This window comes from Nelumbo lutea, chromosome 4 (assembly GCF_056320005.1).
Source record: "Nelumbo lutea isolate HS-2025 chromosome 4, American lotus-T2T, whole genome shotgun sequence".
NCBI classification, from domain to species: domain Eukaryota; kingdom Viridiplantae; phylum Streptophyta; class Magnoliopsida; order Proteales; family Nelumbonaceae; genus Nelumbo; species Nelumbo lutea.
In genome coordinates, this window is record NC_142687.1 from 70,772,213 (window position 1) to 70,785,280 (window position 13,068).

The 13,068-nt window shown below is 38.8% G+C and overlaps 1 protein-coding gene across 1 annotated transcript; it reads left to right on the forward strand.

Moving 5' to 3' along the window:
* The first annotated feature begins 750 nt into the window (after window positions 1-750).
* LOC148861027 (pectinesterase/pectinesterase inhibitor-like) lies at window positions 751-2,901 on the forward strand. Its single transcript, XM_088984151.1, has 2 exons — window positions 751-1,820; window positions 1,921-2,901. Exons 1-2 carry the CDS (start codon window positions 815-817, stop codon window positions 2,616-2,618), a joined length of 1,704 nt encoding a protein of 567 aa, XP_088840277.1. The 5' UTR covers window positions 751-814; the 3' UTR covers window positions 2,619-2,901.
* The last annotated feature ends 10,167 nt before the right edge of the window (window positions 2,902-13,068 follow it).

Here is a 13,068-nt window from a genome sequence, read left to right on the forward strand (position 1 = left end):
TCTAAGGTCTAGGGCAATATTGGAATTCTGGTCCGGTTCAAGGATTCAAGAAAACCCACACTGCATGTATCTCAGGTCTCACCCTGGCAGTTGAGACAAGCCACCCCAACTAACTTGGCGGCACGTCAGTGTTAACCTTGGCAGAATAAATCTCCCCAGATCCATCGAACGGCTGTGAATATTCTAAACTAACATGAGTCTCATATGTGTCCAGTTTAAGGGTGTTTCATAGAAACACACCATAAAAACATGAATCAAATATGTACTTTATTCATTTACATTAAATGCCATAATGTACATCATTCTGATTCGAACTAAGAGCATACACTGTCTAACAATATGGGCTTGTATCGGATCTTGTTTTCCCTTTTTTTTTTTTTACACTAGTTCAAAGGGGTCAATTTAAGGCTGGTCTACCCCTTGAATGAGGTCACACCCCAATACGACCCCTATGAGAGTGTATCGTTAAGCCAACAATATGATATGATAGGCCTGATACCGGGTATAACATTTCGATATTTTGCACCATGGGTGTCAAAGCAAGACCAAGTTTATGTTCAACACAATCTAAATTAAAATCAATTTGAATAAGAAATTTGAAAGCGTCTCCCAACCTTTTTGTTAAAGACAAGTGGTGCTCAGTCAATGACCCCATATTTAACGGGGCTTTGATGGTTGTAGTTGATTAAGTAGTTATGCTAAATTGGGATTAACGATGCATGTTATAAACCCTTCACACACACACAAGCTCCTCAGCCTCGACCTTAATTTGTCAGTTAAAGGAGCGGGAAAGAGAAAGTGGGCAATTAAAGAAATGGACAAGCTGATAGCCTTTGGTATCTCGCTCCTCATTGTTGTTGGTACCACCATCGATACTGCCGCCGGCCATCATGGATTCTCTGTCGAAGACATTGCCAAGAAAGCTATGTCAGCGACAATGAAAAGTGTCGACGCAATCTGTGCCGCCACTGATTTCAAGGATTCTTGCATTAAAACCCTTACCCCTGTAGCCAACAATGCAAGTGCTACCCCTCATGATTACCTCAAGGCCGCCTTTGAGGTCACCGCCCGAGAGGTGCAAATTGTATTGGAAAAGTCAGGCGTCATTGCTAAAGACGCCCACGGCTCCATTGATAAGATGGCAGTGGAGGATTGCAAGGAGTTGTTGCAATTTGCCATCGACGAGCTCCAATCAGCCATATCCATGGTGGGTCACCATGAAAGGCACAAAGCAGCTGATCTTACTGCAGAGCTCAAGAATTGGTTGAGCGCTGTTGTGTCTTATCAAGAGTCATGCATTGATGGATTCGAACACCGAGAGGTGAAGAGATCAATGAGAAATGGACTCCTCAATGCCACTCAGCTTACCAGCAACGCCCTCACCATCATCGGCGAGATGTCTTCAATACTCGAAGCCTTAAATATCAACGTTGGCTTCAACATCAAGCCTCGGCACCAACATCACGGACAGCACGGACACCATAGACATCTAAATGCAGATGGCTACCCTACATGGTTTGCACCATCGGACCGTAAGCTTTTAGCTTTGCAAGACAATGGACGACTGGCGCCTAGTGCAGTGGTGGCCAAAGATGGTAGTGGGCAGTACAAGACAATTGCTGAAGCAATTGCTGCATATCCCAAGAATAGTGCTTCTAGATATGTTATATATGTGAAAGCCGGGACCTACGACGAGTGCATTACAATCACAAAAGAGAAGACTAATATTTTGATGTATGGAGATGGGCCAACCAGTACAATCATCACTGGACACAAGAGCAACCGTGATGGCATCACAACATTTCAGACTGCCTCATTCGGTAAGCAGGATCCAATCAACTTAATATTCCTTTCTTCTTTAGTTCCTTTTTACTTGATTCTAACAAGTTTGTTATTCATAAATTTCTATTCCTCTCGTAGCTGTTATTGGAGATGGATTCATCGGCAAGTCGATTGGATTTGAAAACACAGCTGGTCCTGAAGGGCATCAGGCAGTGGCGCTTCGCGTCCAAGCCGATAGGGCGGCCTTCTTCAATTGTAGAATGGATGGGTACCAAGACACCTTGTATGTTCAGGCCCATCGTCAATTCTATAAAAACTGTGCCATTTCTGGTACCATCGACTTCATATTTGGTGACTCGATCACATTGATCCAAGATAGTACGATCATCATTAGGAGGCCTCTGGACAACCAGCAAAACACAGTGACCGCACAAGGAAAGAAATTGAAGGGTGAGAGCTCTGCTTTGGTTCTCCAGAACTGCAAGATCGAGCCAGAACCGAAGCTTGCTCCCGAAAGGTTGAAGATCCCTTCATACTTGGGCCGCCCATGGAAAGAATATGCAGTGACGGTTATCATGGAATCAACAATTGGTGATGTAATCAGACCTGAAGGGTGGTTGCCATGGGCAGGCAACTTTGCACTCGATACTTTGTTCTATGCCGAGTATAACAACGTTGGCCCAGGTGCTAACACCAACCAGAGGGTCAAATGGAAGGGCTTCAAAGTCATCACCAATAGAGACGAGGCTCTTCCTTTCACTGCTGGACCACTCCTTCAAGGGAGCGAGTGGTTGCCAGAAACTGGAATACCTGTCACCCTTGGGTTGAACCATTAAGCCATGAAACAATCACTTGACAATAGGCAGCACAATGGAAGAGAATATGAGACATAAGACGTCCCATATTATGTATTAACACATAAATGTACAAATAATGAGACAGCAAGCGAGAATCGTACAATGTATTATTTTTTTCATTTTTTTTCTCTTTTCTGGTGGGAAGTGAATAATTCTTCCCAGGGATGTTCCCTTTTTGGGAGTTTGGTGGGAAGTCTATCCGAACTGAGTTAATTTTGAAATTGGTCAATGCTTAATAATGAGCCTTTTTTTCATTCTCTAATATCTCGGTTTTATGTTAATTTTAATCTCAATCAATGATGTTAGAGTGTATTTAGTTTTCACTAGTTATGTTTCATAAAGTATACACTTTCATGTTTAACATGGTAAATTTGCCCATGGTTTTCAAAACCGGATCGGACAGGACGGTCAGACCGGACAAACCGGGAAATGGTCACCTGAATGGTTCTTTTTTTCCCCCAAACTCGCTTTTTTCCCCAAAAACGTTGATTTTGGTCAGCAAACCACTGAACCAGCCAGTTAACTGTTAAAACCGTCCAGACTATTAATGGTTTTGACCATTTTTCAAAATTTTTAATTTTTTTTAAATTTTTTGATTTTTTTGTTAGATTAGGTTGGCCGTTCGGGTCAAATAGTTGGACCGTTCAAACCAGTAATCGGACCCCTGACCGATTCGGTTTTAAAAACCATGAATTTACCATCACCTTAAAGTAGGTTTATGAGTGGAAGATGTTTTATAAGAGAGGGATTAAAGAAATACTTTTAGGTAACTTGGTTGGGGACACATGAGGTAGGTCTACACGTCAAACACACTTCAATATTTTTTAAATAAACTTTATTATTTAGGGAAATTGTCTAAAATTCACCATGAGTTTTCAACATTTCTCTTAAACTCACCACAACTTTTCAAAATGTCTAAAATTCACCATGTCAGTAAGTTTTTATTTTCCAAAACTCACCTTCTGTTGCTGCACCGTTAATACTTCTTAACAGAGGGTCCATGTCAGCATAAATAACAATTTTCATGACCACATTACCTTGAATTGTGAGTTAGAGGAAAAATGGTATTTTTCAGTTTTCAATTTTCTTGTTTTTTTTTGCTTTTTTAGTGTTTTGATATAATTTCCAATGTTTTTTATAATTTCTGTTTTTTTACATTTTTCTATTTTCTACAATCTATAAATTTTCCTATATTTTTTGTTAATTATTTTCAATTTTGTGTTTTTCTATAGTTTTTGATGTTTTTTCTAAAATTTTAATTTTCTATTTTTTTTCAATTTTTATAGTTTCTATAATTTGAAAATTATTTTTTTATTTTGTTTGCAATTTTTATATATTTTTTTAATTTCTATGTTTTTATTTATTTAATATTTGAAAATATTTTTTTGAACTTTTTCCTTTTTTCATCTCTAAATATTAAAATGATAATATATTAACACCCATTAGTCTATTTAACATCAAGTTAGTAACATGGTGAATTTTAGACATTTTGAAAAGTTGTGGTGAGTCTAGGAGAAATGCTAAAAACTCATTGTGGGTTTTAGACAATTTCCCTATTATTTACTAAAGGAATTTCATCCACGTCAAGTGACCTCTCCTTGTAATGTGTGACACATGTAAACTTATCTAAAACCATCCCCAACCAGTTACCTAGAAGTATTCCGGAAATATATCCATCTCCATCTCCAAAATTATTGTTTTCAGTTAAAAGTTAAAACTCACCTCATGTCAAAAAAACTCTCTTAATTTAATCCTAACTATTTTTACTATAACTCTCTCTCTCTCTCTCTGATATTAATTATTCTTTAATAATTTATACACAAATTTCTCTCTCTATTATCAATCAATTCCCTCGCTTTTATTTATTATTCTTAAATAAATTTTATGAATTAAATTAAATTAATCAAATTAAATTTTCTTGCAAATCCCAAACTAACTTAGTAAACATAACACAAGTTAATTTAGTTAATTAGGAAACCCACCTGGTATCTTGCCTTCCCCACTTAATTCGGTCTTGAACATGATTGCTCTAGTGGGGTCAAGGATGGGGATAAACAAATAAATAGGATAGGGGAACCCATCTAGGAAACTAGATAACTTTTGAGAATAGTTCTTTATAATTAAAATAATGCCACTACATATATTAGACAAATTTCTATGTAATCTCATTTGGTTAATGATGATAGATAAATGCAAAAACAATTTAGATTATAATATTTTTCTTTCTTTTAAGTAAATCTTTTTTCCAAAATAAAGTTTTTAATTAAAAAAAAAAAGAACTTAGGGATTTGGGTCCTACATGGGGGAGCATATCTCCATTAGGGATGGAGGTTCATTTTTCTCCCTGATAGAAATTGAGGACATTGATGTGGAGTTGCTTCAAAATTAGGGGTGAGTATGGAAATATGGTTCTCGCCCTAAGCCCACCCCATTGACATTCATAAATTTCTCCATATCTATATTAAATTAATCAAAAAATTAAATATGTAATTAGGCATCTCAATGGACTAGATTTGGGTTGGATGATGTGTGCGCATGCTACACATTATTTTTATTGCTTTATACCAGGTTTTCATGATGATTTTCCATGATTTTTACCCTAATTGAGAAAGATTTCAGTAAACCAAAAGTTTTGGATAGTTTAGGGTGAAGAGAGCGTGAAGACATGTTGATAGAGCGAAAAGGGAAGCACTTCGGTCCATCAAGAAGAAAAGCCCAGCCAAAACCCTATGGGAGACTCCTAGAAGAAAAGCCTAGTCAAAACCCTATGGGAGACTTCTAGAAGAAAGGCCCAGCCAAAACCCTATAAGGGAAGCACTTCGGCCCACCAAGGAGAGAGGCCCAACTGCAGCCCAATCGCAGCCCTAAGGGAGGTTCCAAAAAGGCAGCTGACTTTAGAGAAAAAGAGGCTGAAAAGAAGAGTATAAAAAGAAAAGAAAAAGGGGGAATTAGGGTTCAAACCCCTGAAGACAAATTCAAGAGGAGAAGTGCTAGAGAAGGGAGACGGCTGCTGAATGAAAATTGAAGAGGAGATCAAAGATTGATGCAGAAATCCTAGGTTGTCTTCTTGTTTGGTTCTGCGAATTCAGTAACTTAGTTTCAGCTAGGGTTTAATGGTTTTTCTTTAGTGAATCTTTCTTTCTTTCTCTTATTTGAACCATGGTGAATATTAATTCAGATATGTAATTAATCCTTTAATGCTATTTGATTGATTGTGATTCATTCTTAAGATTTCTTGATTAGGGTTTTCAATTAATAGAGTAATCTTGGTCGAATTATTCTTATTTCTTGGATTACTTGAATTGCTTGAGAAAGGGTTTAGGTAATCAGATCAATTGATCAAGAAAATGGATTGAATGCATCTTAGAGATAATATGCATAATTCGTTTGGCATTCAGTCAACAAGAATGTGTTTCCTTCGAATTCTTTGTTCGTAATGCATCTATGGTGATTAAATTCTTGATAGAAATATAAGAATTGTTGTGCATAGATAGAGTGAGCTGTGTTCAAAAGAGGTTGCTCATACAACTAGAAACTAGCCAACCCATGACTGAATTCAACTTCAGCTAGATAGCTTAATGGTTTAATTATTGAACCGGTTCTGCTAGCAGTTTCATACAACATTTCTTTTCATTGCTTAAGGTGGTTTGATCCGAAAATAGTTAGGGTAGTTTGCTAATTAGGAGTTCAGTTTATTTCTGTTTAGCCTTTCGGATTGTTAGATAACAAAAATGTTGATTCAGTACTAGTAGTTGTTGGATCAATCCCTGTGGGAACGTTACTCTACTCATCATTATATTACATGATCGACTAGTACACTTGCTAGTGTCTTCTAAATGCATCATTGGAACTCATCCAAATCAACACCAATTTGAACTCGTTGCACGGTCCAATAAGACACGTTGAATTGTACTAGTCAAGAAGTAAGGTTCCATTTATTTTATTGGATCGGATAGGACTTGATCCATATGTAATAGATTTATATTGCACTCTATTGGGTTTATACCAATAATTAGTCCATTGGCAAATGATAAAATATCGATATAGGTCTATGCTCTAGAAGAGGCATATCGGCCTCTATCAAATCTCACTCTTCCTTTTTTGTTTTTCTTTGGAACTGATTCAGAGGTATCGATCTAAGGCTGGTTTACCCCATATACTAGGTCACACCCCGATACAATCCTTGTAGGGGCGTATTGTTAGGCCAACGATACGGTACGACATGCCCGATACAAGGTATATCATATCGATATTTTGAACTTTGGGTGTCAAAAGGACCAATTTTGTGTTCAAACAATTTGAATTAAAATCAATTTGAAACCCAGTCCAAAATATTTATCAAATTGGAGTAGACTAAATTCATCTACAATGGACTCATGTTGGATCGAATTGAGTTGGACCAATATTTGGTCCAAGATCACCCGAACCCAACACCGTTTACCCCTTAATCTTAAGACCCAGACTAAAAACTCTTAGAAGGGTTAGGATCCTGAAGGGATGAGAGATCCATCGTATGGACGCCCAAACCTTGCAGAATATGGTGGGTGAATTTCAAAAAAAATTTCTCTCCCTTTCAACTGAGAATCGAATTCCCTATTTAGAAAACCATATTTTCAAGGATCAATCTTGAACTATAAACTGAACCAGATCTGAACAAAAGGAGTAGGAGAGAAGTATACCTGATAAAGAGAAATATTATCTCTCAATGAAGGTGTTCACGCCCAAGGAAGATCCAAAAGCTGCTCACACTGAAGATGGCACAGTGTAGGATGGAGCAGAATTAGTAGTGTTCTTCTCCAAGAACTCTGTCCTTCACAAGAAACAGTAGGACAGCACGTGAGCATAGCTTCCTATGAATTCTTTCTCAAAGAACTGATGATAAGATCGAATCTTGCTTTCTCCCATAGAGTTGCATCCTAGACAAGACTCTTTTGTCCTTCGAAGGTACTTAATTATGTTTTTCACAGTAGTCCAGTGCTCCTGCCCTAGGTTGGCCTGAAATCTGCTTACTACACTCACTGCCTGAGCAATGTCAGGACGAGGGCACAACATGGCATACATGATGCTTCCTATGGCAGAGGCATAGGGAACGTGTGCTGGACAACCCCAAATCTTCAAGTGTCTGACACCTTGTTTCTTTTCGGTCCAAAGTTCATATGGAGTATTCGGAACCGATTTGGTTGGAACCCGATTTAGCACGTAAATTGCAGTCTCTAAAGCGTAACCCCAAAAGGATGTGGGTAACTTTGAGTGTATGAGAAGCGATCAAACCATATCCAATAAGGTCCTATTCCTCCTCTCTAAAACACCGTTAAGTTGTTGTGTAGCAGGAGGAGCTAATTGTGATACTATCCCATTATCCTTTAAGTAGTCCCTGAATTCGTCAAAGAGATACACACCACCTCGATCTGATCGAAGGGCTTTAATTTCTCTCCCTAACTGTTTCTCGACCTCTTCTCTAAATTCTTTGAACTTTTCAAAGGATTCAGACTTATGTCTTATTACGTACACGTAACCATATCATGAAAAATCATCTGTGAAGAAGATGAAATTCTCATGTTGATTTCTTGTCCTAACACTTAGGGGACCACATACATCAGTATGTATTAGGTCAAGTGTGCCTGTTAAATGGCTGTTTCATCATCTTGCCTTGTAGACAAGGCTCATAGGTGGGAAGATCTTCTACAGTAAGAAAATCCAAAGGACCATCCTTTACCAACCTAGTGATTCGGTCAACACCGATGTGGCCAAGTCGGTAATGCCACAGACACGTGGGATTAACTGTATCACGGGCTCTCTTCTTGGGGATTTCAGCTGACGTAGTTTCAGTTATGTTAGTTTCTAGAGAAGGATGTAGAACATAGAGACCATTTTCCAATTCCCCGTATGTAATGAATCCGTTATTTCTTTTAATAGTAATCGTATTACTAAAGAAGACAGAATAACCATCTGTACACAGTTTTGAGACAGAAATCAAATTTCTCCTTAAATTTTGTACATAAAGACAATCTCTCAGTACAATAGTTCCTTCTCTAAAAAGTAACTCCATGGTTCCTATGGCTGCGGCTGCAACAGTTGCAGTAGTCCCCAAGTAGAGAGTGACTTCTCCTTCACTTAGCCTTCTACTTAACTTGAACCCCTGCAGTGAATAAATGCATGAGTTGAAGCCTCGGAGTCAATACACCAGGACGCAGAAGCTACCAATAAATTGGTTTCTATAACACAAGTTTCAAAATTACCTTTCTTGGATTCCAGGTAGGCAGGATAGTTCCTTTTCCAGGGGCCGATCTTCTTGCAGAAGTGACAAGCATCCGATGCTTTGTCTTTCTTCTGCTTCTTACCCTTAGTGGCATTCTTCTGAGGTTTCTTTGCCTTCCTCTTTCTCTTGCCTGTCTTGCTAGCTTCAAGAAGCATAGCTATAGGCTCATCCTTTCTAATCAGTTCTTCAGCTCTTTGCAACATATTGCTAAGCTCTTGTAAGTTGACATTCAGCTTGTTCATGTTATAGTTCATCATGAACGGATTAAAGAAAGGAGGCAAAGAATTAAGGATAGCATATATCTGGGTCACAAGGTCCAGCCCGGTTCCAAGAGCGTCCAGTTCATTGATGTATACCATCATCCAAAGACAATGGTCGTGAACTTGTTGGCCCTAGGTCATTTGTGCGGTCATGAACTGTTTCAAGACCTTTTGTCGAGTAGAACGATTCTGCTCTTCATATATCATCTTGAGACTGTCCAATATGTCATTGGCAAGTTTGATCTGATCGAACTGCCTCTGTATTGGGTTGTCCAAGGAGGCAATGATGTAACACCGGGCAAGGGAGTTTTTCTCCTCCCATTCCTGATAGTCTCTCCTTCGGGCCTTAGAAGCCCTATCACCCGGACACTCCAGGGCAGGATTCTTTACAACTTTGTCTATCTTTTCAGAAGCTAGGACTAGCATAAGGTTGCTGTACCAGTCGGCATAGTTTGGGCCCTTCAGCTTGTTGTCGTCAAGAATCTTTGCAAATGATCCATTTGCCATTTTCTGATAAAAGAGCAAACATCAGTCCACAACCTAATTTGATTCATGCTCATAACATAAATTTGATTCATGTTCATTACATAGATATGGATTTTAATCTACGTTCCATTTCCATTTATTCATCTCTGAGATTTTCCTCCTTTCTGTGAAGCATCATATTCACTCATCATATGACTTTTCCCTTTGGCCTCTGTTAGACAAGGTTCAGAGCCATTTTCAGGTAAACCTTTCTATCCAGTGAGTGCTTACCCATCATATTCGTGAATGCCAAGGTACCATGAGAGAGTTCTCATTTTCTGGTGAAGCTCCTCCCACATCAGTCTATGACGTCCCTATCATCTTATGAAACACATAGACAAGCCCAATAGCAAAAGGATAGCCCATTTTCTGGTGTGGTTTCTCAATACTGAAGGACCCATCCTCATGCTAATGATGGAAGGCCTTTAGAGAGTTCATCATATGAATCTCCCTATCACATGCACTCATATTAGCTGGAGGGAATAGTTAATTACGCCCTAGTTTGATTTAGGTTATACCAAAGTGGCTCCCACTGACTTTCATAAAGTCAGATTTCGGTGGCATTAATCCGCTAGGGTTTCACACGTAACCTCTTGATGAGGTGTGGGGCCCACCACTGAGGGAGGTCATCCAATGAACAAAAGGTACACCATGGCAATGATGTGCATTCAGCCATGGTGTGCGCAAGAGACACTGTCGATTGAGCATGGGCCAAGCACTTATGGCCCATGTACGTAGCACATTACACATGCATACATCTCATGCAGGGATAAATTGATCCAATCAATAATCATCGGTAAGGCCCATTGGAAGCCCATTTTGAATCCATAATATTAACCATTAATATTATCTAGTTATATGGGTCAAAATAGGGTTGATTGGTTCGGCCCATATAGCTTTATCCTTTAAAGTGGGCTTTTAGCAGTTTTAACTATTTAAAATTGGGCCTTTATAGGTTGGGCCGAATTAACCATTTAATTAAATATCAATCCTTAGGCCCATTAGGGATGACTTTCAGCCTTGATTAAACCATAGATTTGGTCCAAACAGTTTGAACCAATCTTGGTTCGAATGGGTCTAGGGTTTGATTTTTAATAAAATCCTTAATTCAAGAAAATAATATGAAATTAAATAACTGATAAAATAAAAACAAAAATAAGTTTTTCAGGGCTGTTCGCACACTCCATCCTTCAAAACAGAGGTTAGATCACAGATTGCAGTTTCTCAAACTGCAAATCGCAGATATTGAATCTCTCATCTGCGAAATCTCCTTCTCTGCGCCACCATCTTCGATCCAAAATAAAAAATAAATAGAAATCCTATTTCTATTAATTATTACATTAGATTGAATGCCTATACATTGAATCTAAAAATAAAAAAAAATTATTTACAGACCAAATGTAATAAATAAATTCAATAAACTGCAAATCTTGTTGTTCTCCCTACGCAAACCAAAATTTCAATCTCCTCTTGTACGAACAACCCATAAATCAAGAAAATTAAAAAGAACTATTCTAAATAATAATCAGATTTATTTAAAATTAATTTTAGATTATTTACCCATCTATTTTGGGAACAAATTTCCCAAAACCCATATCTACGCAAATTGGGTAGAACGCCTTCTCCCTATTTGCACAGGTTCAGATCTAAAACAGAATGGTTCAAGATTTGAACATGGCTCTGATACCACTGAAGGGATAGGAAATCCATCACATGAACGCCCAAGATTGCGGAATAAAGGGGGCGATTTTCAAAAATTTTTCTTTTCCTTCAACTAGAAATTGAATTCCATATTTAGAAAATCATATTTTCAAGGATCATTCTTGAACCATAAACTGAACCAGATCTGAACCAAAAGGAGGAGAGAGAGATAATACCTGATATAGAGAAATAGCATCCCTCAATTGAGGTCTTCACGCCCAAGGTAGGATCCAAAATCTGCTCCAACTGAAGATGGTGCAGTGTAGGGTGGAGCAGAATCAACAATGTTCTTCCAAAAGAACTTGATCCTTCTCAAGGATCAACTAGGCGGCTTGTGAATACAACTCCTACCAATCTTTTCTCCAAAATATTGGAATCAAGATCCAATCTTGATTTCTCCCAAGCAATGGAGATCGAACTGCTATAGGCGGCGGCTGTAGGAAGGAGGCGGCTAGAGAGTATTTGTAGGGTGCAAAATTCTCTCTTCTGTGATCTCAGCTCTGAAGACAAGACTGTTGCTGGTGATTGTGTTGGATGTCTAAAGGCTGCTGCCCCCTCTTCCTTTTATAGACTTAGGGATCAGCTCCTAATTCGATTAGGAGTTGCTAACCCAAATCATATATGGATAAAAGTCCCTTTAAGATAAGGGATAACCCTTATCTTATCTGCAAATTAGATCAGTCATCTCCTAATCTAATTAGGAAGCTTCCAGATCTAAATCACATTTAGATCTTGGACTCTCTAAGTGGATAGGTGTGGGCCCAATCCTATCAGCTGATCCATCTCAGAATTCGCCCCTTAAGTGACTAATCAAATTAGCCCAGTTTGAAATGGGCTTAAGGCCCATTTAAGGTTATGTATTCATTTAGCCTTCCAAACTGCTGCCCAGTTGGGCTTCCTTGTATGGTGTGGGACCCAAACATTGATCTACACATCATCCACATGGGTTCAGCCCAGCCTTTGTTACAATGCCTGGTCGAATACACTGTTATGGATAGTGCACCCCCTGAAACCCATCAAATGGGCTCTATGGGCCCAACACTTACCTTAAGTGGTCCCTGGGCCAAGCCACCTTGTAACACCCACAGACTGTGGACAAATGCAAGATTAGCCCATCAAGTATTATCCTCAATGGTCTTACACTTAACCTCTCAGCCCATAATGATCATACACTGCCCGACAAAAGAGGACCCCTCCCTCGGCTACAAGGAACGGTGTTGCACTCTCTCTAGTATGGATCCCAGGAATTAAAACCTTTTGCAAATCATTTTGAAACCATAATATATATACTTTTATATCTCATATAAAGTATATTTTGCAAAACACTTTCAACAATTGAAATCGGCTGCTACTAGTCTTGGTTTCCATCGGTGAGAGTGCATCCCCGATCATTACCTTTGTCCGACAAAGGGGCTGATCCTGTCACTATGATCACCCACTCAGATGAATTCTCAGACTGTCCCAACATACCCAGGTTTTGACCTCCACTAAGGATGTCATTGATTGGTACATCAAAGACAACCTAATCCAACACCTAGTGTATTATCATAATCGAGTCTAGGGGTTGGGTGTAACTTTCCAGTTTTTCCCATCAATCTCCAAGGTCCAGGGCAATACTGGAAATCTGGTCCAGTTCAATGATTCAATTAATCCCACATTGTATGTGCCTATGGTCTCACCCCGG

What these genes read in the sequence shown, in the direction of transcription:
- LOC148861027 (XM_088984151.1), top strand. Translation starts at nt 815, where the DNA reads ATGGACAAGCTGATAGCCTTTGGTATCTCGCTCCTCATTGTTGTTGGT. An exon ending in ATTTCAGACTGCCTCATTCG is followed by an intron (nt 1,821 to 1,920) that starts GTAAGCAGGATC and finishes TTCCTCTCGTAG; the next exon opens with CTGTTATTGGAGATGGATTC.